At 53.0% G+C, this 25,594-nt stretch overlaps 1 protein-coding gene across 7 annotated transcripts in view; it reads left to right on the top strand.

Annotated features, from left to right (window-relative positions):
• SHANK2 (SH3 and multiple ankyrin repeat domains 2) overlaps positions 1–25,594 on the top strand; it is a 510,376-nt gene that overhangs the window by 357,493 nt on the left and 127,289 nt on the right. For all 7 annotated transcript variants that reach the window (XM_072790331.1, XM_072790330.1, XM_072790327.1 and 4 more), the window contains 2 exons: positions 1,460–1,542; positions 3,167–3,291. In XM_072790331.1, the coding sequence (XP_072646432.1) occupies positions 1,460–1,542; positions 3,167–3,291 (208 nt within the window). The remainder of the gene's footprint in view (positions 1–1,459; positions 1,543–3,166; positions 3,292–25,594) is intronic.

The following is a 25,594-nucleotide window of genomic DNA, read 5'->3' as shown; positions in this document are numbered from 1 at the left end:
AGCTCTCGGCAGCCCATCACTCCTCCGACCAAGCACTCCTACCCCCCGGGCCACCTGATCTGGGTTGGCCGAGCTGCTCCCAGTGGTCTGCATGCTGGGGCCCCTGCTTCCTGCCGGCCCTGAATCCAGTGCCGGACAAAGCTGACCTTCACTTGTCTGTGACTCCGAGCCTGTCAGCACGCTGCTCCCACTGTTTGCCGTCTTCCCCTCAGAGATAGGGGCCTGCTGGATTCTTCAGGACCTCTGGCATGCAGCCCTTCCATGGCCAGCCCCTTAGGACCCTGGAGAAAGCCTCTCCATGTTGCCTCCGCCCCTCCTCCTTCCCTGCACTGTGGGCCTAGCCTTGCAGCTGCCGACTTACTTCCGGGGCAGCAGAGTCCTGGGGGGAATGCAGCCCCTGGAAGGTGGAGCGGAGGGGGGACCACTGTTTAGCCCAGGCTGTGTGGCCCACCAGGAAGTTCACTTCCGTCCCGCGCCCCCGGGCGCTGCCGGGGGTGGACAATCATGTGGCTAAGTGCCCTTACTGTAAATGATGGGAGGCTTTGGCAGCTGAAGCAAAGTTGAAGCTTTCGGGTTTCTTTCCTTTAAAAAAAAAAAAAAATGCCGTGCCAAGAGGCAGGCGGTGTGGCTTTAGGTCGTCTCTCAAAGGAGGAAGCCCATGAGCCCTGTTCTCCCCATCCCCACAACTCATCGTCCCCTAAAGGAGGCCATGCCATCAGTGGCTTCAGTGTCGCTGGAGTGACCTGCCTCCTCCCGCTAGGAGCCCCCACCCATCGGCAGCGCCCCGGCCGCCCCCTCCGCCAGCCTGCGGTTTCTCTGTGCGGGATGACGCCGAGCAGCTGCCGCCGTGGCATTGTGGGCTCCTTGGTGATTGTGGGGACACCACATTCATTTGGACCGAGAGGGAGGGGTCGCTGCGTCTCGGCACCGGCTCGTGCGGAGAGCAAATAGAATTTGATTTTTGAAAACCCCTTCAGGAAGAAGAAGAAGAAAAAAAAAAAAAAACCTGCTGCCTCATTTCTCCTCTGGCTGATTTCAGCTCCCCTGGAAGATGCATCGGCCTGGACGCCCTAGCGCCGCTGCCCTCGCTGCCTCCGGGCCACTTACTTTCTTTGCCTTTGGGTGCCCGGAGCCAGCCCGCGCTGCCATGGCTCGGCGGCCTCCCCACCATGCCTGACTCCTTCCTCCCGCTCGCTCGGCTCCGCTCCGGCTCTGCCTCTGCCTCTGCCTGCCCCCCCTCCGAGCCCCATTGTGCCGTGCCCGCCTATCCCGTTAGCCGGCCCCCCAGCTGCCTCCGCTCCTCCTGCGCCCTGTGCCGCTCAGTTTCCTCCATGCTGCCTGGATCCGGCGAGCTGGGTGATTAATTGGCTATGATGATGAACGTCCCCGGCGGAGGATCAGCCACGGTGATGATGACGGGTTACAATAATGGTCGCTATCCCCGGAATTCTCTCTACAGTGACTGCATCATCGAGGAGAAGACGGTGGTCCTGCAGAAGAAGGACAATGAGGGTTTTGGATTCGTGCTCCGAGGGGCAAAAGGTAAGAGCAGCTGCTCCCAGCCTGGGTGCATTCCCATGTTGTGTGAGTGTGTGAGTGTGTGAGTGTGTGTGTGTGTGTGTGTGCACGCCGTATGAAAATTCTCCCCGGCTCAGAAAGAAGCCTTCTTCCTGGGGGCACTTGGTTGCTAGACAACCGTGTTCTTTAACATTCTCCCTTACTCAGAAAACATCGGGGCTTCCTTTAGGAATATTTTCAATTTTCTGTGCACAATATTGCTCTGAACGAGCTCTTGCTTGCTCGCCCTCCCTCCTTCCCTCCCCCCACCCTTTTAAGGAAAAAAAAAAATCATGGGTTTAATCTTATATTTTGTGGTTTCATTCAGCCCAACGGTGGCTGGATTTGGTGCTCCTGGGCTCAGATATCCAAAATTACCCAGCGCTGAGTTTCGGATATCTAGAAACTGCCCCATTCTGGGAGTGGGCTTCAGCTCCAAGTGCGGCAGGCGTCTGTGTGTGCCCGCCCCTAAGGTGACTTTGCAAAGGAAATGTGGCAAGATGGTCCCCCTCTGTCGTGGACTGAACCGTCAGCATACACGCCATGTGGCCTGGGGTGGGGGGCTCTGGGGATGCATTCCATGGCAGGGTACCCCCCACTAGCCCTTCACATGGGGGCTTCCCTTTCAAAAGAAAACAAAATGGCATCAGCTCCCCGTGAGAGGAGACATCTGTCCACCGCGTGTGTGGGTAAGCCATGTGGAAGTTTCATCTGAGAGCCTCTGGGCTGCGCCAGGGTCCAGCACCTGTTCTGGGAAAGGCCTCCTTCCCCGGGTGGCAGCCCCACACGCCCAAAGCTCTGGCTGCCCAGAAGCAGCCTGTCCAGAGAGTGAAAGAAAAGACGAATCCGTGTCCCCGTGTGTGAGTGTGTGTGTGTGTGTGTGTGTGTGTGTGTGTGTCCATGACTGAGTGATATTGTGTCCCCTCTCCCTGCTGGGGTCATCTTCATCTTCCCACCCACCCACCCACCCCCGGCCGCTCATAACTACCCAGGGAAGTCCATCTCTTGCCCTGGAATTTTGCTCAGCAGCTCTGTGGGGCCCAGAAACCAAGGCTCACTCTGCTGAGGAGCAGGGGCCCAGCCTTCCCGTGGGTGCTGGCCGCAGAGTGGTCACAGAGAGCCAGGCTCCCTGTAGAAAGAATTCATAAGCAGTTTCCAAATCCACAGCCACCCACTGGGTCAGCATTATGATCCGTCCAGGCTCCAACTTGAATTCCCTTGGTTGCGAGTCTACGTAGATATAAATTTGGCAAATGGTTTGGTGTGGTGTTTCTGTAGCTCTGTGTGGTTATGGGGGGGAACTTTTCCATTTTTAGAACTGAAAATGTTTAGTCACTGATGCTTTTAAAGAAAATGACAGGCATGTACATATAGACATGTACAGCAGGGCACATTGTTCAGTGTTTTCAACAGAAAGGCCAAGAGATGTGGTGGCACCAAAATGCAGTTCGCTTCGTTGCTCAAGTTGGTGTTGACCCATGACTGTGAGTGTCAAGGCCTTCCAGTGGGGGACATGCACACCCCTTTCTCTCAGGCTCCCCTGAGGGGCCAGGGCTGTCAACCTGAAACATCACCCAGGCTTGTACTGAGGCATTCCTTGTCTTCCCAGCGGATACACCCATTGAAGAATTCACGCCAACGCCGGCGTTCCCAGCCCTGCAGTACCTGGAGTCCGTGGATGAAGGAGGGGTGGCATGGCAAGCCGGACTGAGGACTGGAGACTTCCTGATTGAGGTAGGGACACAGGTGTTTGTATCTTTCTGCTTGGGGAGAGCGCCGGCTCTCTTAGGATTGGGGCCCATGGTGTTGGCAGCATGGCCATTGGGCCAGATCTAGAAGTACTTGTAGAGACTGCCGTGGACTCATGTTGACTGGTTATTTTCTGGTCCATCCATTGTGGATGCCATTTCCTGTGGACCTGTGTGTTTGAACTGTCTTTAAGGCCTTGGCTATAACTCTGTGGAGGGTGGAAATGTTTGTGGAAGTTGGCCATTGGTCTTGAAGGAGAAGATAGAAGGAAGATACACATGGTTGCTATGATGTTGGGGATGCTCATGGATCTATGTATGCTCCAGTTGTAGCTGTATGAATACACACCACGAGGGCCTATTGCCCATTCTTGTGCCCTAAGGGCAGGATGGGGAGTGCTGTGCTGTGGCTCTTGCGTGCCTGAGGTCTGTAACTTTAGTGGCTGAGAGATCGTTGATTTCAAGTTGCAGCAACTAGCCTGTCAGATGATGGCCTTCAAAGACCAGGGAGCATGAGCAAGAGGGGTAGCTGCCACAAAAAGGAAATTTTTAAATTCAGATGCTTGGACAACAAGCTTTTGCTAGTAGGTAAAAGGAGGGAACATTCTCTTCATTTAAAGAGTCTCACTAGACAAGAGTGCCTATGGTTTGAGGGCTCTTGCTGGAGCTAGCACCTTGCTGTGTGTGAGGTGTCCGAGTTGCCAGTACATCTGAGCTCCTTGCCTTTTGCGGGTTTAGGTGTTACTTTCAATCTTGTTGTGCAAAGGAATGTGTTACTCTTTCGAAATATAAAGAATAAAAGAGTATGTTGTACCTTGGGAAAATTATTTCTAAGGGGTTGGGTTCACTTCAGTGGCCCTCCTTGGGAGTTCACATTTCTTGAAAAACCATTCCTCGGCGCTAACCCTGACCCCTGTCTCATCCACACTGGAAATCCACATGCAAGTGGAAGGGGTGGATACCAGGCCTGGTATCCTGACACCAGGTGGCCTGACACCAGGCCAGCCAGACACTTGCTTGTTGTACAAGGGAGACCCAGACCATGGCGAGATGGCCACTAAGAGCAGTTCTCCTCATTATGCCTGAGCTTTCTGGGGTGCTTCCAAGCTCAGGTTTGCTCCTGATCTCTTTAGTACTTCTCAAAGCTGGTGAACTGAAGGAAGTCCAGAAGGAAAGATTCTGTGGAGGAGAGAGAGCCAAGGAAAATGGAGAAGGTGCTTTACCTTCTTCCAGGTATCTTGGGTTGGTCTCATTTTATTTGCTGAAAGATGAATTTAAATTATTGTTGACCAATCAGAACCTAGCTTGGATGAGACCTTGGGTGCATATCCAGAATGGTGGAGACCGGATCCTGCTGTGCTCTCATGGGTTAACTCGATTTGTAACCTCACAAAAATGCAGAGACTGGTTGAATCATCTTCTGTAGGATGTAGTTGTGATGTAAGTCTCCTCACCGTGTGTGTGTGTGTGTGTGTGCGCGCGCGTGTGCGTGTGCGTGTGTGTGTGTGTGTGTGTGTGTGACAAAGAGACCCGGAAACAGAGGCTCCAATAGGTTGACACAGCCAGTGCTGGTTCTTGGTTTTAAATAATAAATGAAGGCTGCAGATACAAGCGTGTGCCCCGTTGTTAGGCTCATTGGACTGCTTCCTTGATAAACTAGTCAATAAAGGAAACGTGGGAGCGCCTCAGAGCATGTGCAGGGCCCATCCCTTTCAGGGTAAAGCAGAGCTGCACCTGGTTGGCCGACGCATCTGCAGCGTGTGCCTAGCCTGGGCAGAGAAGGCAAGCCACCTGGTCAGATTGAAGCCTCCGTGGAAGTTGGGGCATGAAGGGTTTCTGCACTTCTGTTGTCAAAGCCCTTCCTTGGACATTCTTTTAACCTCTGATAAGGACATATATTTGCCATTTTGAAATAGGTTTATATTCTAGATAATCTCTGAATTCCAAGATTCTAGGAATGACTGGCCCTGTGGTGCATTAATGTTTGTTGGTGTTATTATGTCACAAGGACCTGAAGGAGGAGTAAGCCCTCCACAGCACCAGGGCCTACTCACTGAGGGTCATATGCTAATGGGAGACCAGGGGGTCTTACTGAGGGTCACAGAGCTAATGGGAGACCAGGGGGTCTTACTGAGGGTCATATGCTAATGGGAGACCAGGGGGTCTTACTGAGGGTCATATGCTAGTGGGGTTCCAGGGGGTCTTACTGAGGGTCATATGCTAATGGAAGACCAGGGGGTCTTACTGAGGGTCATATGCTAGTGGGGTTCCAGGGGGTCTTACTAAGAGTCATATGCTAATAGGGGGACCAAGAGGTCTTACTGAGGGTCATATGCTAATGGAGGACCAAGGGGTCTTACTAAGGGTCATATGCTAATGGAGGGACCAGGAGGCTTAATGAGGGTCATATGTTAATGGGAGACCAGGAGATCTTACTGAGGGTCATATGCTAATGGGGTCCAGAGGGTCTTCTGAGGATCATATGCTAATGGAAGACCAGGGTAGGGGTCCAGAGGGTCTTCTGAGGGTCATATGCTAATGGAAGACCAGGGTAGGGGTCTAGAGGGTCTTCTGAGGGTCATATGCTAATGGAAGACCAGGGGATCTTACTAAGGGTCATATGTTAATAGGGGGACCTGGATGCTTAATGAGGGTCATATGCTAATGGGAGACCAGGGGATCTTACTGAGGGTCATATGCTAATGGGGGTCCAGAGGGTTTTCTGAGGGTCATATGCTAATGGAAGACCAGGGGATCTTACTAAGGGTCATATGCTAATGGTGGGGGGGAACTGGAGGGTCTTTGAGGGTCATATGGTAATGGAAGGATCAGGGGGCTGAACTCTTGGAAACTTGCCCCCACCCAGTGCATTTTCAACCTACTCATGGGACTCAGAAAGTCTCCTTTAGGTGGTAGATTAAAAAGACTGAGAATATCCATTGAGGTGTTTTCCTAGCCACTGGATTTCACCCCTGGAATGGTAAAATCACTTAAAGCCTTATAGGTACGAGCGTTTTCCAACAGTTTTCTACACTTTCCATTGAAAGGCTTCAACCTTGGAGGGATCATTCTAAATGAATTCATATGTCTCAGGTGAATCTTGATTTTGGCCAGAAGCCCTTCCTAGAGTCAATAGGGTTTCTGAGCCTTGGTGATGCTCAGGGTCCCATGTGCGAGGATTGCGAGTGGGGGCAAATTGTCCTTCTTGCCCCATATTCCCCTGGGTCAGCTTCTTTATCTCTCTGCTCTTGGAAGGGAACTCATGGCATGTCAGTTGTTTATATTCTCTTTAAAAACACATGCCGCAGTTTGAATGTGGAGACCAAGGGGCAACTTTTGATAGGAATGTTCCCTCTTCAAAGTCCCAGGCATCTGCAGAACTTCCTTCTTCCTTCTTGGACTCGGTCATCTTGCTGGCATCACCAGTGCCTGTCATGAAGAGTTTCCTATTGTGTGTGCTTTTCTTGGGTGATTATCCTCCAGAATTTATGTCCCTCCTTCCTTAGCATTTGGGAGGAATTTGCTCCATTGTCACTGGGACTGTTTCTTTGCTGACCATGCCCTCCACCCTTCTGCCAAAAAGCAAAAGCTTCAAGTAGAGTTCCATGTAAAAGGCCATCATGAAACCAAGCAATACAGTGAGATATATGGGTCCTAGTGTGCCAGTGGGTTGCCAGGCAAATTCATTTTGGAAGTGGAGAAGGAGGAATATGGGCCCCACTGAGGGGGCATTTGAATGTGGGGGATCCATAGACTATGTGTATTTATCACTTTCAGATCAGCTTGATGTGCTGGAAGCCTCTGGATTGCTGGTGCTGCTGGAGCTTTCCCAGAGAGCTTTAGGAGGCAGTGGGAGTGGGCAGGGCAGTGGAGGAGGAGTCCTTCCGGGGAGCCATGCTTGCAGAGAAATGGGTCCGGGCAGCAGTGACAGGCCAGGGAGACACACGAGCAGGGGAGTCAGGGCAAGGTTTTCTTTCCATAGGGACTCCACCAGCCAGGAATGATAAAGGCCTGCATCCCTTTTGGTTACAATAGGAAACCAGTTCAAGCTGGGCTTAATAAAGAGAGAAAAAAAATAAAAGAGAGAAGCTTGCCAGAGAACTGAAAGCAATGTATTTAGAGGTAGAAGCAGCCGTCAGGCACAGATTGTTGAAGACTTCATCTGCTTTTTCCTTGAGATTGTCTTGTCTTGGTTAGGTGTCTCCACCCCTACGAGATGGGGCAGGAGAGGCCACTTTGATGGAATCATAAAGAGACATAGATGGCTCACATGACAGTTTGCATGCAGTAATTAAAGGGACATAGAGGTTTGGGGATGTCCCTTTGGTGTCCTGCAAAGGACTCCCCACACTGGATGGTCGGTCAGCCGCATCCAGTCACACCTGGCTGGGCATCAGGGCCACCGGCCTTATTTCTAGAGAGACCTGGTTGCCAGCCCACACCTCTTCAGAGTCAGTGTCTCAAGGCAGGAGCTTGGGCGTGACATCTTTAGGACACTTGGTGATGCTGCCAGGGGTTCTGGTGTCAGGCAGAGTGATGGCTAGCTGGCCTGATCATGTTGGCTTTCTGAACCTTCTAACAAGTATATCAGCGGGTCCCGCACTCATCTCCTTGCTGCGACACCAGGGCTGCCTTCCCTCCCCAAGTTCCCCATTTGGAAACCCAAGTTTTGTTTCTTGCCTCACTTTCTTAAACATCCTCTATCTCAAGAATTGTTCATAATACAACTAAACAGTAAACATCAAAGAGGCAAACAACATTTGTGACAAACACGACCAAGCCCCATGTCCTCATTTATAGTCACTGTGGCTGTACCTGCCAGGCACTCCACAATCCCATCTGACCCTCACCATGAGCCCATAGCATGGCATCTGTTGTCATCCTCACATTGCGGAAGAGGAAACTGAACACAGAGATGTTCAATCACTTGCCCACAGTCACAGAGCAGATGCCTGGAGACACTGGGATTCCGACCAGGGCTGCCTCACACAATAATGCCACAGCTCAGAGATTCGTGAGAGATGCTTTGATGTGCTTGACGTATAAATGGGCAGAGGGTAAGAAGAAAAACAGATGATGAGCTGCCAATTCTTATTTTCAAATTAGCAAACGCTTTTTTTATTATTATTATTACTATATCCATCGCTGGTGACAGCACTCATATGTTGCTATGTGAAAGAATAAATTACCATAAACTTTTTAGAAGTCAATGTGACAGTATATAATAAGAGCCATAAAGCTGAATCAGGAATTTTACATCTAGGAATCCATTCTAAGGGAATGATCTAAAAACAGGCAGAGTGCAGACCAGCAAAAACAAAATAAGGGGATGGGGCTGTGAGGAAATTGTGAAGGGGACATCACACATCCGTAGTGGATTTGAAAGAAAGCAGTAAAAATCACGCTTGCAAGGAGGTGCTGGTACTAATGAGAACTGATCACCTTGTATTAGGTGAAAAGGGCAGAACCGAAATTATCTGCACAATGCCATCTAAATTATACCACCTCTCCCCAAAATAGGCCTAGAAAGTAAAAAAAAAAAAAAAAAAAAAAAGAAAGGAAATGTTAACCTATGGGGTGATGGGATCATGTGTGGTAATTTTCTCTTTTTTCAGACTTTTGTCTATTTCTCAGATTTTCCAGAATGACAGCATTAATTTTTTTGACAGGTATTAATTTCATAAATATAAAGTAATTCTTTAGGCAAAGCTGTCGCACACAGCTGAGTGGTGTCTCAGCCTCCCTGGCCAAGGTGTTGCTGTTTGCTTTCGGGATGAGAACACTTTCCTGGGCATTAATTATTTTCCTGGGGCCATTGCTCACCAACCTGATGCCGTGCTGGAGGCTCCTATGGTTTTTGTGATTGTTTTCTTAGCCCTGAAGTGGCCAATCTCGTTTTTGTGTTAATTCCCTAAATAGGTTTTCCCTTGCAATTAAAGCAGGCAGCAATATCCTTCATCCTTGAAAAGTGATGCTTGAGTTTGCTAATTACTTTTCCTCGTATTAAATGCTTGCACTAGTGATGGCCTACAACTGTTTTATAATCTCAGTTTGCACTGAAGTGAGGACGCTAAGAGGGATGCCCCGGTGTTTTCCTGAGAGACCGTTTGAGTATCTTATAAAATGTTTCTTTGGCTGGCACTTGAGAATGGGACTTAAAACACATAACACAAGTTCTAGCACACATTTGCCTAAACCATTACTTTTAACTAGGCTGGAGCTATGAACAGTTGTAAAGCCTGGCAGTTACCAGCCAGCCTCTCCCAGCTCCAAAATTAATTTGTGGGAACGAGAGGAGACAGAGTTCAGGTTAGGCCCAATTGGTGGCTTCACACGTCATTGATCAGCACATGCTTCCTGGGTCTCAGTGTCCCCATCAGCAAAATGGGGTTGTTCAGTCACCAAGATGAGCTATGTGCCATGACCTCTGGACATGTGGGCTGCTGTGAGTGATGGTCGTGTTAGTTAGGAGAAGGCTGAGGGCCAGCAGTGCTGGGCACGGAGTTGGCATTCCATCAGCATTTGCTGTTGATGATTATCCTGTCCCTTCATCGTCATTCATGATGCCTGAGAAGAGGGAACCAATGACTGTTAGTTGAACAATTAATAATAGTAAGTCACAGATGGCACTCGTTACCACTGCCTTTACCACTGACTTGTTACCACTACCATCTCAAGCATGGAGCCATTGCAGAGCCCTGTGCCAAGCTCATAGTGTCGCCAAGAGTGCATTGGCCATACCTTCTTGGTACCTCTCTGTGGATGACTTATTAGCTATGCAGGCACCTGCTCCACCCCACCCCCCGGCCCCAAGTATCCCTGGCAGGCACACCTCCAGATTTGGCTTGAACCTCTGCTCCCAGGACACTCCTTCATTGCCTTGCTCAGTTCTGTTCTGGCACAAGTCTGGCTTTTGGGTAATCTTGGAATTTCTCTTCATGATTCCCATTTTGCCCTCTAGCCACGAATCCCAGGGCTGAGGCCAGAGCCCTGTTGCGGTTTCCCCGGTGCCAGCATCCCTTCCATCCAGCTGTTCAGCCACAATACCCAGCTCACATTTCTCTGTTTTGCCTTTCAGGATAGCATGAAAGGCTTCATCACATGTCCCGCTAATGCCCACATGGCCAAGCTGGGAACTCTACCCACCCCACCTCTCAAATTCTGTAACATCTTATTTAAGTAATTTTAAATGAGTATTTAATTCAGTAAGTAAGTTAAGACCAAATGCCAGCTGATATTATCAGGAAGCTAGGGAGACTGGTGAACTCCTGACTTTGAATCACATTGATACTTCAGTCCTGAAGTTTGATTTCAGGTCAAAGGCAAGCAGGGCCCAGTGGCTGTCTGTGATCTCTCCAAGTGTGAAGCATTTCTCTTCTGAAGGTCTGTGTACACATTTTGGAAAAGGCCTGGGCCGCCCGGCCAACCCTCCACTCCAGCTCCCCTGCTTCTGGGTTGCCAGCACCTGGGTCAATGCAGGGGGTAAGCATGGCCATCTTGATCTGTCTCTCTATTCCCCTGCCCAGCTTGCTGGGCTCTAATTTCTCAGTGAGGACTGAAAAACATTCCTTTAGCAGCAAATAAAAGTCAGCACAGAGGGGCACAGCTGCTTTTGTTGCTTGCCTTCAGACAATGCCAGTGCCTATGGCAAATAATTGTCATTACAATCTTGGCCCTTTGAGGCTCATAGCATTGGGGTCTTCATAATCTGGGCCTCTTAACCCTGGGGTCTTGTTCTCCAAGACTCTAAAGGCTCTTGGCAGAGCCTGGGAACCTGGAACCATTTCCTACACATAGCCATAGTCCCTTCTGTGCCCAGAGAATGGTTCACTTCACCCTCCATATTGACTGGGAACAGGTGGTCCAGGCTGAGGAGCAGCCCAGAATCCTGCTGAGAAGGTAGATGCGGGCATCTTAGCTATTGCAAATCTGAAATCTTGGCTCATTCATTTTGGGGTTCTAATTTGAAGCATCAGTGATTTCAATTTCAGGCTAAAAAAAGATTCAGAATCACTTCAGGGGACCACGGCTGCTGTGCTCAAGGCTCTGTAGGCCTGGCAGATGGCAGTGCACTGGGTTGGATAGAGACAAAAAGGAGCCATGGTCAAGGGCACCGGCCGTGCAGTATGATCTGGGTTTGAATCCAGCCTCTGTCACCTGACTATTTGAATGCGAACTTGGGCTCATCTCTCATCCCTTGTCCTCAGTTTCTTAAAGTGTAAACAAAAATGTATTTGAAGCATGTAGCATGGTTCCTGGCAGAGTGAGATCTCAAAAATTGGTAGCAATTGTACAAATCACTTTTGCAATTTCATTCATTCAGGTGCTGGACTGGTATGTGGGGAGAAAAGATATGAATCAGATTCAGATCCTCTGGGAACTGGAAGGGGGCAAACGCAGAATATGGTGAAGGCCCCAAGATAAATCTGAAAAAGGACTTTGTGAAAGAGATGGCGTTGGCACCATGCTTAGTTGGGTGCATGGGGTTTCTATAGGCAGAACTCAGGAAGGAAGGATCCCAGGGAAAGCTTAGGGTTCAGGAACATTCAAGGTGGATTTGGGGAGTGGCCAAGTGTTCTGGAGCTGGGAGTGACTGGGTCCAGTCCACAGAGGGTGTGGAATGTCAGTTGACACGAGGGCAACAGTGTGGCTGGGCAGTGGCAGGGAGCAGTAGGGGGAGAAAGTCAGAAGGAGCTCTCCGCGGTGCTGAATCTCTCCCCAATGTGGGGGAGCTCTCCGCGGTGCTGAACCTGAGAGCTCGGAGGATGGTGGCCCAGCCAAAGGAGAAGCAGCAGCCTGGTGAGAGGCCTTGGTGCTTCCTCTCTCATTCCCTGGCCCCTCCCACCCCTGCATCCTGAGTCCTTGGCCTTCCTGGGCGCCACAGCTTCTTATTCAGTGAGTGTACTTGTCTGCTTGGTGGGGAAATCTCTCCCGTGAGGCAGGGGTAGGGGGGATGGTGGTGAAGGGACCAATATGGGTTGAGTGTCTGCAGCGTCCTGTGCTCTCAGCCAACCTTCACTTCATCACTGAGCTCTGGGGTTACACATCACCTTCCCAGAGGGCCTCCCTGGGCACCCTCTGATTGCCCCTGACTCTGTCACTCCACTGTGTGCTCCTTCCACCATCAGAATCATTATATGTGTTGAGAGATCAACTTACTGTCCACCTCCCTCATAAAACTACCTGCTCCCTGCAGGCTGGAGAGCTTGCTGACCTGGTCCCTACTGTGTTTCCAGCACCCAGTACATGCCTTATGCTTAGTAGAGGACCCAAAACCTGTGTTCGGTGATGGACACTCCTGGGAAGTAGGCATTTATGCCTTTTTTGCAGGTGATAGAACTGAGAGATTAGATGGATACTAAGGGCCTCACAAGGAGTGCTGACTCCCAAGCTTGCATCTCTTTGATGCACTGTTCAAGTCTCAAGTCACTGAAACATAATCTTATAACTATCTTCCTCAACCTGAGGAGGATGCTGTAGACCCAGCCTCAGTCCACATGCTTTGGGGTCTGCAGGAGGCATGGTGAGCAGAGAGTTCCACACTGGAAGCTTCTGGTTCAGAGTTCTCTGATGGGCCTCTTCACTCCCCTGAAAGAATCCCTCCTGGGTCCTCTCCACCTGCCCTCCCTCCCTTCCTCCCACTCACTTACCTCCCAGTATGCTCAGCGGGCTCTCGTTAGCATTGATTTGTCTCTGTCTGCGCGCCCTTTTGTGGGGCATTTCATGATACAAGCGGTTAGGTTGGCAAATGAACTGAAGGAAGGCCTCATGCTAAATGCCCTATCGGATCTTCTAATTGATGGAGTTTGTCAGTCCTGAGAATTAGAGTGTGTGCATGCCAACAGTAAGAAGAGTTAAAAAGAGAAGGGCCAGAGAAGGAGGAGTATAAGGTCATGGTTACAATCTGATGCTGGAAAGTCCTGAGTGGTCTCCTTGCTTTGGTGCCGTGAGACCAACCAGCCACAGAGAGTTTCCAGTCCCCTTTACCTGGGACCTTTGGTTTCATATAAGACTTTTCAGCACACCTCCTCTGTGCTCAGCCCTCAGTTTTGGAGATGAATAGAGGCCATCTTTGCCCTTGAGAGGCAAAGTGGAGTGGAAAGAGAAGCCTGAACACCTCTGTTGAGACTTAGGGCTGGAACACAGAGGAAGGGGTGAGTTATTCAGATGAGTTGGGGATGTGGATGTGAGATCAGGGATGTGAGAGGAAGGGATGGGTTATTCAGATGAGTTGGGGTTGTGACACACACATCCAACCTGGAAAGACAAATGGGCTTGACCCTGGCCCTCTCTCCCTGGTCTGCTGAACGTGCCACACCTCCTCCCACCCCCAGCACTTGCTCACGCTGCTCACCCATGCTCTTCATTATCCCTCTCCTACCTCCTCCTCCTCCACCTGCATAACTGGCTCACCCTCAGATCTCTGTTCAGTGGCCCCTCCAAAGGGAAGCCTCCCAGACAGTCTCTGAGACATCCGTTCACAACACATGTACTGTCTCTGCCTGACCTGACCTAAAGGGCCAGCTAGAGCCCAGCTCATGGCAGGCACATAGTCAGAATCTGTTAAGTGATGGAAGGCACTACAGAGGGAGACCACAAAGGGCGCAGAGGCAGGAGCACGTAGCAATGTGTAGGAAGTGTCAGGAGACCCAGGAAGGATGAAGAGGATGGGACCTCCAAGTCAGGAAGGGCCTTAAATGCAGAGCTGACTCATGGGGCCTCACTCTGCACTGGAGGCAAGCTCACTCGGGGGTTTTACCAGGGACTCTGTGGCTGGCGACAGGAGATGGAGGCAGGCTGGAAGCCTCTGTCCTCAAGAAGCAGGTCAGAGCAGGGATTAGAGGTATTGTCCTAGGAGACAGCCCTCCTGGATCCAACTACCCCACCTACACACTGTGTAGCCTCGGGCAAGTCATACAATCCCTCTGTGCCTCGATTTTCTCATCTGCAACATGGGAATAAGTAGAGCATCATGGGAATAGAAGAGCACCCCTGGGTGGCTCAGTGGTTGAGCCTCTGCCTTTGGCTTGGGGCGTGATCCTGGGGTCCTGGGATCAAGTCCCACATCAGGCTCCCCTCAGGGAGCCTGCTTCTCCCTCTGTCTGTGTCTCTGTCCCTCTCTCTGGGTCTCTCATGAATAAATAAATAAAATTTCTTAAAAAAAAAAAAAGAAGAAAAATATCTATCTCATAGAGCCTCCTGAGGGTTAAGTGAGTTTGTAAGTGTAAGACACATAGAAAATGTGGGGCATAAGCTAAGTAGTACACGCAAGAAGGACCATTACTATTATGTTGCTGTTTTTGCTGCCCTTGGGAGGGATGCAGAGCCTTCCCAACCCAGCCAGGCCCCCTTCCCTGCCAAGGCAGTGTGTTCCCACCCAGGAACCTCTCCCCCATGGAACCTGCCACACTGAGGTCAGGTGTGAGCCCCATGAGGATCCTGGTGCCCGGTATGGGCTCAGGAGGGACAGGGTGTGGTAAGAGGGGGAGGAGGCAGGGGAGTGCTAATCTCCAGGAACCAGCGCCATTCACAGTTACCCCTGGGCCCAAACAGGGTGGTGCCGGATAGGCCAATGCCCTGTAGCTCGTGATACAGAACTAGTGTTTCTGGTTTTCTCCCAGGCAAGGGCATTAGACCGACGTCCCCTCCCCCAACCCTGTGCCATTCCTGCTGTGCTTTTACCAGCGTCCTCCCACAGCTAAACCCACACCACTGTGCTCTGTGCATGCTACTTCCCCAAAGACTCACCAGAACCCTGGGAGGTGGGTTCTAACACCATCCTCATTTCTTAGGTGGAGAAGGTGAAGCACAGAGAAGTCAAATAGCAGCTCAGAGTCGCAAAGCCCCCACGTGGCCTAGGGCCACACCCCGAGCTCCCTGCTTTTCTGCTCATGCTCATGCTCAGGTGAGAAGTCACTTGAGAGTCCAGCCCCTGCCTGGACTGCTGTCCCAGGTCCTCTCCTGAGTCTCCAGCCTGTGCTCCATTTACATCTCTAGGGAGGCTTTCCCATCATCACTCTTCAGTAAAATCCAGTTCTTACTGTGGCCCTGAGGCCCTGTGGCCCCCAGCCTCCCATCTCCAGCCCCCTGCACATCCCTTCTCTCCCTCTCCACTCCCTCTGCCCATGCCTGCTCTTGTGCCTGGTCTTTGCCCACACCACCTCTTCCAGACCTTCCCTGACCAACCCCATCTGAATGGCACAAACCTCCACAAACTGCATGCCTCTGCTGAGGGACGTTTCTCTTCTCGGCTTTGCCATGTGTTAAGTTTATGTAATATGGGATGTGTTGGCTGAACATCTCCCCTCCAGAGCCTGAGTGCCCTCCGAGGGCAGAGCCCTCATCGTGAGCCTGGGGTCTTCCCAGCACCCAGGAGAGCAGTCTGGTGCAGAGCAGGAGCCTGGTTTATGTTGATGGAATGAGTGAGCTCCTGGTGAAGTTGGGGCCTGGCCCAGAGGCTAGCTGACTCCACTGAGGACATCTAGAAGCCCTGAGAGCACATGCAGGAAACATCCATGCTGGAGGGGTGGCTCGTCTCTCCTAGACCACCTCCCTCATACTCCCAACCCCCCAGCCAGGGCCAGCACCTCAAAAAGCACAGACACAGGGGACGGAGAGAACCACACTAAGCCAGTCCTTCTCCTGAAGTTCCGGAACCCTCTCCCAATGCCCACTCAAATCCCACAGACTTTCTAGGGGGATGTGTGCCTCTGCTCTCAGAAACCATTAGGGATTTGGAATAAACTCTGCCCCCATGTATGCCTGATGACTGGTTTTTACATGCGTGTTATTCCTTTACGGTTGGCGTAAGTCACGCCCACTTAGGTAAAATTAGGAATATGGACGAGCCAAAGGGAAAAGTCAGGTGATGCTGCCAGGAGACAGGGTTGTTGTAATGTTTATCTTCTCAGATTTTTATTTCGTTATGTGTGTCTGTCAGAGACACATTTTGTCTCCTCCCTATACACACGTACTGTTCTCAATGTACAGGTCTCTGGCATTGTGGTAAAACACACATACCATAAGATTCACCCATTAGGCATTTTTAAGTGCACAACCCCATGGCATTTCGTGCACTCGCAGTGTTGTGCCACCATCACCTGGCTCTAGTTCCAGAATGTTTTCATCCCCTAAAACACACCCTGTCCCCACCAGCAGCCACTTCCCATCCCCCCACCACCCTCCGCCTCAGGCAACCACCGATCCACTTTCTGTCTCAGTGGCTTTGTCTGCTCCACACACTCCTTAGGTGTGGAACCTACGACACGTGGCGGTTTGCGACCGGCTCCTCTCACTGAGAACGTTTCCGAGGTTCACCCGTGGGGGAGCGTGTGTCCGTACTTCATTCCTTCTACGGCCAAATAACATTTCAGTGTGTGGATAAAACCACATTTTGTGTATCCATTTGTCCACTGATGGACAGTCCGGTCGTTTCTACCTTTGGCTGTCACCTGTGTTTTCAGTTCTTTGGGGTGTACACCTCCGAGTGGACTTGCTGGGTCAGATGGCAGCTCTGTGTTTATCGAAACTGCTGACCCAGCCTTGGGCGGACGCAACGGGCGTTCAGTGAGCCCCTGGTAAGTGGCCGTCTTTGCGCTCGGCCTGGCAGGAGAAGTGGGAGAGCAGAGGGAGGGCAGCCCCGGCCCACGGAGACAGAGCTCAAGGCCACTAGCAACTCCACTACCGGGGAGCAGGTCCCACTGTTACCCTCGTCGCCGTGGCTTGTGTTATTTGCAGCCTCAGCCACGACAATGACAGTAATCCTGGGAAATGGTACCATTTCTTGAGCACTTCCTGTGTGCCAGGCTCCGTTTGGGGGGATTTCACATGCGCAAGCTCACTTAGAGCTCAGTTTCATTTGAATATTCCTGTCAGGTCATTTTTCTGTACGAGGAGCCTGGAGCACTGAGAGGGGAATTCACTTGCCCACAGACACATAGCAAGCAAGTGGCAGAGCCAGGCTGTGGTCCAGGCAGGTGACTCTTTCGGAGGCCACGCTGTGAGCTTCTCTGCCACGAGGCCTGGAATAAGAGGCAGCATGCAGGGGCCGGCCAGGGAAGGAGCATGGTGGGCTGGAGGGTGGGGAAGTATTCCTGAGGTGGGGGACAGAACAGAAGCAGTGCTGTGTGAGCATGAAATGAGACGTCCTCATGGAGCATCTTGCACAGTGTCCAGCATGCACCTGACCAAGGGGTAGGGCCTGAGACGTGGGCTGGGAGCATCCCCCAGGACGATGGTATCATCTGAGCTGGTCTGGAGGGGACAGGACATGCCTCGCAGTGCACTTTCTCAAGGGGGTGATTTTTGCTAAGGAGGCACTTAGGCCCGTTGACCCTGGATTTGCAGAGGCTGAGGCAGGAAGAAGTAGGGCCAAGGAGGGTGAGACCAGAGGAGCCAGGTGACCGCTGGTGGCATGGCCAGAAGAACTATAGGACAGGATGTGCCAACGGGCAGACACCTGGGTTTTGGTGGCTGACCGTTCGGAGACTGTTGGTGGGTAGCTCCCAAGGGGGCTCGAGGTGTGAGGAATGGAGACACCTGGGCGGGACACCTCAGGTGATGTGGGTCACGGCATCCTAGAGGGACGGGGGGCCGTGGGGGCAGGAGCAGCTCCAGGGGAGGGACGGTCACTCAAGCCCCATGACTCACAGCCAGCTGCCCAGAGTCGTATGTGCTGCGAGGGTCAATGCCGTGGTTGCCCACAGGAGCCGCCCTGTCTGCTGCTCCCTGACAGTCTGTGTGGGTGCCTCTTGTGGGAGCCCTGCATCCCCAGAAGGGCAGGTCAGCGATAGTCCCATTCACCAGCAAGGAAGCCCAGGCTCAGGGGGCCAGAGTGCTGCAGGGCCCTGCCATGTCTTTCCGGGATGACAGCAAAGTAATTCAGGGCCTGAGGGGAGACCCGGACTAAGCAGATGGAAAGTCCATGAAGGAGGAGGTCATAACCGATTGGAAGATCCCTGGAGGGCTTCCTGGAGGAGGTGAGGGGAGCAGGGTCCTTCAGCATCAAGGGGAATTGGTTAAGGATGGAAGCAAAGCAAGAGCACCCCATCTCCTCCATGCTCCCTAATTGTGTTATTCTAGAACTTTCTGTACATCGGACAGATCTGGATTCAGACTGGCTCAGCACATAGAGGGAATTGACTAGTTTGAGTAAGTGAAAATTCCAGAGATGTTTGGCTTCAGGCCCAGCTGGATCCAGGTGCTCAGCAGCGTCCCCAGAATCTTGCTCTCTCTCCCAGCTCTGAGTTCCTTGGTGTTGACTTCATACCCGAGCAGGTTCTCCCTACAGAGGTGGTGGCAGACTCAGTCCATAGGAGCTCCAGGTTTTCATCCCATCGGTGGAGGAGCCCCGGCAGAAAAGAGTATCTCCCTGGCCCGCCTTGGGTCACATGACCATCGCTGAGCCAGCGACACTGGACCTCTGGGAGGTGCTGTCTGGCCAGGCGGGGTCACATGCCCTCCCCGGTGGGGGTGGCTGGCTCCCGAAGGAAGGGTGAGTCCCGGGTCTGGGAAGGAGGAAGACAAATGTATGGGGGGCAGATTTAGCAGCCAGCCACCCCCTGCCTGATGCGCAGGGCGCCTGCGGCAGGTTTCTGCCTCCCTGAGCTCACCATGCATGTTGTCCGTGGGCCCATTCGGCCCTGACCCTCAGGCAGGGCTGTGTGTTGTGTGTGGACACACAGGTCCTCTCATACCCCCGGCAGGTGGCACAGACTCTGTGGTAAGTCGAGGCACTGGAGCCCTGAATTTCCTGCTCTGTGGTCCCAAGCACAGGCTGGGCTGCATGGCCATCTGGTGCCTTGTAAGGCCCTCCAGGTCCCTACCACCCCCCTCCCCAGGGTCCCCGTGTCCAGGGGTGAGCACGCCCCTCCTCTGCCCGGGGAGCCTTGGGGCCGCAGCTCCTGTACAGAGCACGGTCTTTGAGTCCTGACTCTTCCTGGTTTGCAGACGGCCGCGTTCTTGACATCCCCACATGGCTGAGAGGGCAGGACATCATCTCTCTGGTGCTTCTCCTGACTTCATCTGACCCTGAGGGCCTCCCAGATGCCATCACACCGGGAGTTAGGGCTTCAACATGGCAACGGGTCAGGGGATCTCAGACAGTTAGTGTCCACAAGGGCATGCTGGGGAAATGAGCCCCCGGGGCCCCTGGCCTCCCGTGCAAGGCCAGGGGTGTCTGGAGAACCTGATGGGCTCCTCGCCAGCCAGCAGGGAAGCAGTCTTTCCTGCCTGAGACCCTCGGCCGGTTGCACTGAGTGGCCCAGGAGGGCACAGCAGCACAGGTGACCAGAGAGCTACCATCTCGGCAGTGGGATCCCAGCTGTGGTGCTGGGGGCCACACAGCCCTGGGGATAGTAACACTCGTGTGTGCCAGGACCTCCTTGCACACGCAGCAGCCTCCCGAGAGAGGTGGCAGTAGTGCCCTTTTGCACACTAGACAACTGCGCATGCCAGCATTAAGAGGGAGAGTCGGGGCAGGACTTGAACCCAAGGCTGGTGCTCAGTGGGTAGCTCTTGAACACTGTTCTCTGGGCGCAGGGAAGGTGGCCGCCTGGCCCTGGGCTCCAGCCCCGCCCCCCACCCCAGGGCTCTCTTTCCTCTTCCTGGGACGTGGCGGTCACTGAGCAGGAGGTGACTCAGCCCGGGGCTTGGTGGCAGCACGCGCATTGTGACCTTGCCATGAAGACAGCAGCCTGGCCCCTGAGCGCCCACGTGGGGACAGTGGTGATTGGTCTCCATCCCCGGATCTGGCCTGGTCTCATCTGTTCCAGGAAGAAATTTTGTTTGCTGTCGTCATTTAATTTTCCAGGAGTGCTTTTCAATGAGCCTTCTGGATAGAGTGGCCTGATTTGGTTTGATGGGGTTTTGTTTTGGGGTTTTTGTTTTTTCAGTTTGGTTTGGTTTTTGTTTTTGTTTTGAGAACAGGCTGTGTGCCCAGCAGCATCCCCTGGCTGGGCCTGTCCCAGCCTGTGGCCCTCTCTGCACGCTCCCACCTCGGTGCACCACCGGAAATCCAGGGCCCAGTGGAATAGGCTTGTCCACCGTGTCCTCCCCATACGGTGCCCTGGCACAGCCTTCCAATTAACTGCCTGCTTGCCTGTTGTCCCTGCTAGGCTGGGGTCAGCCTGTAGGGAGCGTCACCTCTCCCTCATTGGTCCAGATGCAGGTCTTGGCACAAGGTACAGGTTGTTGTTCTGTGGATGGAGGAGGGGTTCAGTGACCGATATGGTGACCGTGGGGCTCTGTGACCCTGTGAGCTCTGGCCAGCGGGTCGGGGCCTGGACTCTGATGCCACCCTCTCTGCAGCTTTGCTTGCATTATGGCAGTCTGGGGACACCCTTTAGGGAGGGTCATCTTTGCACTTTTACAGCAGGGAAGCCCTGGGAAAAAAGGACACTATGATTCCACGTAGATAAGGGCTCTGGAGTCATTAGACTCACAGAGACAGTGGGTGGACAATGACCACAGTGTCGGGGGAGGGACGGGGCCAGTGTCTCCTGGGGACAGAGAGTGGATGGTGGTCACAGGGCTGGGGGAGGGATGGGGTCAGTGTCTCCTGGGGACAGAGAGTAGACAGGGGTCACAGGGCCGGGGGAGGCACAGGGTCCATGTCTCCTGGGGACAGAGAGTGGACGGTGTCACAGGGCTGGGAGAGGGACAGGGTCAGTGTCTCCTGGGAACATGGGAAGTTCTGGACATGGATGGTGGGGACAGCTGCACAACAATGTGAATATACTTAATGTCACTGACCTGTACGCTTAAAGACGATTAAAATGCAAATTTTGTATTATTTGTATCTTTACCACAATTTTAAAAAACTCTCTAAAGGAAAACAATGTTCCTGACTTTAAAAAAAAAAAAAAAAAAAGCTTTTTGAACAATAAGGCTTTACCGTTGGAGCTTGGGCTAGTCTCGGCCTCTTTCCTTAGCCCTGAAACAGGCTGGATGATGTCCCTTCCCCACCCCCAGTCCCCCAACCTGCTTCCTGTTTACTGGGGGCCCTCACTCACACGGGGGTCACATGTCATACTCACATTGTGTCCTTGTTGGTCATTCCCCCCTGCCCCCATGGGACTCGAAGCTCACCTGCAGCCGAGGCACCTGGCAGGGCAGGTGCTCAGGAAGTCCTTGTCCAGGAGCAAAAAGCACAGGAGTCAGAGAGAGGGAAGCGTGTATGCAGGACACAAAGCCATCCCAGAGCGTGTTCCTGAGTGACCAGCACAGGATGTAGAACAATTGCAGTAGTAGGTCATATATGTGCCTTCTCTAAAAACACCCCAAATCCCGTTTATTCTCCATGCTGTAAATTTTCTCAGGGAGCACAGATGTGTGCAAAAGCTGGAAGGCTGCATCCCTCCGTGATAGTGGGGTGACCTCAGAGGAGGAGACAGCACGGGGAGGGCGAGTCAGAGGGGATTCGGCTCTTTTGGAATGTAACTTTTTTTTGACACTTGCATTGGTTGCCTCATTAAAGCAGAATAAAGGGCGAGGTTATGCCTCTCGCATGGGGAGCGGCCGCTGCATAATTCCTGGTCTCTCAGAGGACCCGTGTCACTCCTACCACCCTCAGCCAGTGGCTCCCAAGCCGGATACAAATCTCCAGGAAATCCGTGTCCCGCTTGTGTCACTTGCTATTTCCCAGAAGGCCCAGGGAAGTGCTGGGGAAGGGAACTGGCGTGGGTGCCAGGGGACGCTGCTCTGCTCGGCCCCACCTTGGTTGCAGTCAGAGGGCTGTCCCCGTAAGTCACACGGACTCCATTCCCCAAAGTGGCTCACAGGTGAGGATCCGTGTGTCACCTTCCTCACCAAGTGGCTCCTTTGTCACCTCCTCTGTGCCTTATTGACTGCCTGTGGCCTGGACTCTTCCCCCAGCGCTGCAGTTAGCGATTTAAATTTGAAGCAAATGGAAAATCAAAGTTTTAAGGCCCCTGGCATTTCCAGCCATGAAAATCTACCTGGAAGCCAGACCGATGGCCTGTTGTTCCCTGGAGCGGTTTGTGGCCCTGCACCAGGAAGCATTGGGATGGCTTTGTCTGGTCTCCTGTTAAAGACACCCTGATGGGCACTGGGTGCCTCAGGGGTTGAGCATCTGCCTTCTCCTTAGGTCATGATCTCGGGGGTCCTGGGATGGAGTCCTACATCAGGCGCCCACAGGGAGCCTTCTTCTCTCTCTATGTCTCTGCCTCTCTCTGTGTGTCTCTCATTAATAAATAAATAAAATCTTTAAAAAAATAAAAATAGAAATAAAAAAAAAAAATAAAGAGGCCCTAATGGCAAAGCCTCGTAAACCCGCCCTGAGGAGTACTGGCACCAGAGGGCAGCCGCCACCCTGTGTCATCCTGGTGCCCAGTCCCCTGTGACTTTCTCCCCAGCCCAGGAACTCCCAAGAATGGGTCTCAGCTCAGTCACCCAGAAGAGGCAGACCCATGACCATCCCAGGTCCTGGGCCCTCCCCCAGGACCACCTGCCACCCTGGCCAGTGAAGCCACAGGCCAAGGTAGGGGCTCCTCACCCCTCAGCTGCCACGTGCCAGTGTTGGGGTCTCCTCTGTAGAACTTCAAGCCCAGGAAAGGCTTCATAACAAACAGGCCCCAAGATGGATGGTGACTGTACTTTGAATGATGGAAGTTTATTCCTCACTATTCCCAAGTTCCAAACGGGCAGCCAGCTGCCCTCCACGTGGCGGTTCAGAGAGCCAGACATTCCCTTTCCCTGGCTCCTCCACTGTCTACATGGGGAGGCCCAGGTCATGAGCTCCGCCGCGTCCAGTGGGCAGAAGGGCAGCACACGGAAGCGTTCACGTCACTTCCACTTGTCGTGGAAGGGTCGTCCTCACTGCGGGGTGGAGGGTGGCAGGGGCTGTGGCTCACCGTGAGTCCAGGAGAGCAAATGGCCAGTCCCCACCACTGACCTACAAGCCCCTTGTTCTCATCCTGGTGGACAAAGTTAGAGACTTGTAAGAGAAACGCATCGTAGAAACCTTACCATGACTCCTGTGCCCCTTCTGTCCTTATCTCCATTAGGGAAGGGGGCCAAGCAGCAGCTTGTGTGATTTCAGCAGGCCGAGCAAAGAAGTTCTGCCTCCATCTCCGGACCTAATCACCTCCCCTGGGCCCCATCTCCGATACCATCACGTAGGGAGGCCACGAACACGTGCTCTAAAGCAGCCAGAAATCAAGATTTTTCTAGTAAATGTTCCCATTGCATATGTTGGTAATTATTCTGGTTTTATTATTATTGTACGAGAAAGTCTAAGCAGACTTAACAAAACGGGCCTCCTCGTGGAGCCTCTGCCAGCATGGTGCGTGGCCCTTTGTTCTGAGCCCCCCAAGACCCCTTCTTTACTCCAGTAGAAAGAGGCAAGGTCAGGGAAGAGAGGGTCAGGCTCCTCCCCCTGGGGGGACATTCCACCCCAGTGTCCTCATCTCTAAGTGAGGTTAGGCAAGTGTGCAGGTGCAGGACTCAGTGACCACGCGATGGCAGGTCTGCAGCAGAGACGGGTCCTTGGCGGATCCTTAGGGATCAAGGGGTTTCTGCTCTGGCCTCTGCCTGGGGAGCTTCCTTCAGGCAGTCACACCCGCAGCCAGCAGGCCAGCCCCGCACCGGTCCATTCCCCTTGGCCCCGGGAGCACGCACACCCAGCACACCCAGCTCAGCAGTGCAGCGATGATTAGTGCACTTGGCAGACTATGGGGTCAACCTTTTTGCAGGAGAACCTCAGCCCCAAATCACCACGTGCCTTGCAGCCCACCGGAGCCTACCACAGGTGCCTTCCAGCTTCCTCTTGCTTGCTGGCCAGGGAGCGCTGCTGCAAATGGACCTGCCCACCCAGACCTCCTGGGAGGCCCCGAGAACCCCAGGTGCACTGGCTCTGCAGCTGAAGTGCACTGGTGGCTCCCAGACCCCACGCAGAGCTGGGCCTGTCACACTCTCAGGGCTGTCCTGGGTGCCAAGGCAGCCTCTCCTTGGATTTCCCTGGGGTGCCTGGAGTTTGGAGGGGTAGGGGTGAGGGTCCTGGGTTACAGGGCTCCCAGCATTCTGGGGATGCAGGCCCCCTCACTAGGGTGACAGTGCACTCCCAGCGCCCTGTCTTCCTCTTTGTCCTGGCCCTATGAGTGGAAGTGGCATCCATGTGAGTGTGTGTCCTCTGTGTGGTGTTTGCTGGCCTGGAGGGAGGCTTGACATGCCCGAACTTGCTCAGGAGCACTCTCTCTCCCTCCCTCCCTCCCTCCCTCCCTCCCACTCTCCCGCTCTGGCTGCCCTGCTGCTCTTTTGTCTTTCAAACCAGGATTCTGCTCCCAGAAAGCCTTGTCCACTCACCTGGCCAGGCCTGCTAGATCCTCAGAGGTGGGACTGAACTGGAAGCCCAGACCCCACCTGCTTCTGGTCTGTGAATAAAAAATGAGGGCTGAGGGCCTTGTTCCCCTGCAGGCACACCAGCATCTGGTCCAGCTAACTGTGGATGTTCTTGTTTATCTGAAAGGGCAGGATTCTTGCTACCAGGTTCAAGTGATGTGTGTTCATGTGGAAAACTTCTATTGAGCATCAAATCTGAGTGCTGTTGGGGCTCGCTTAGGGATGGGGACATCGCCTGGAGCCCGCATGCTCTAAACAAGTCAGCAAAGAACTGTGGTGGGTGACACGGAAGGGATGGTGTAGAGGGAAACAGGTGCACGCATGCACGCGTGTGCACACACATACATGCACACACTGCAGGCGGTCAAATAACAGCCATCCGAAGATCCTAGCCCCTGGGACTTCCATCTGTCACCTTATATGGAAAAAGGGTCTTTGCAGACATGGTTAAGGATTGTGACATGGGGACGAGCCTGGGTTATCCAGGGAGACCCTAAGTGCTAACACGCACGTCATCATCAGAGACTGGGAAGGAAGCTTAACACACACAGACGTGGTGGAGAGGCCCTGGGAAGTCAGGGGTGGAACGTGGAGGGATGTGGCCACAAGCCCAGGGTACTGGCAGCCACCAGAGGTGGCAAGAGGCAGAAGGATCTTCCCCTCAAGCCTTCTGGAGTGTGGACCCGCTTACACCTTGGTTTCTGACTTCTGGTCTCCAGAACTGAGAGAGAATAAATTGCTGTTTTAAGCCGGCCAGTCTGTGGTCATTTGTCAGGGCTGCCCCAGGACGCTTCCACACACATGTGCCTGCCAGGGTGCTATGAGAGTGACAGCAGGGACAGGGCTTTTAGCCCTGGGGGGGTCAGGACAGAGCCCCAGAGGGGTGAGATCTAGGCTAAAACCTGCCTGCTTGGGGAACGGTGGGCCAAGCA

This window comes from Canis lupus, chromosome 21 (genome assembly GCF_048164855.1).
Source record: "Canis lupus baileyi chromosome 21, mCanLup2.hap1, whole genome shotgun sequence".
Classification (NCBI taxonomy): Eukaryota; Metazoa; Chordata; class Mammalia; order Carnivora; family Canidae; genus Canis; species Canis lupus.
The sequence above is the reverse complement of the archived record's forward strand: the minus strand, read 5'-3'. Positions and strand labels throughout refer to the sequence as shown.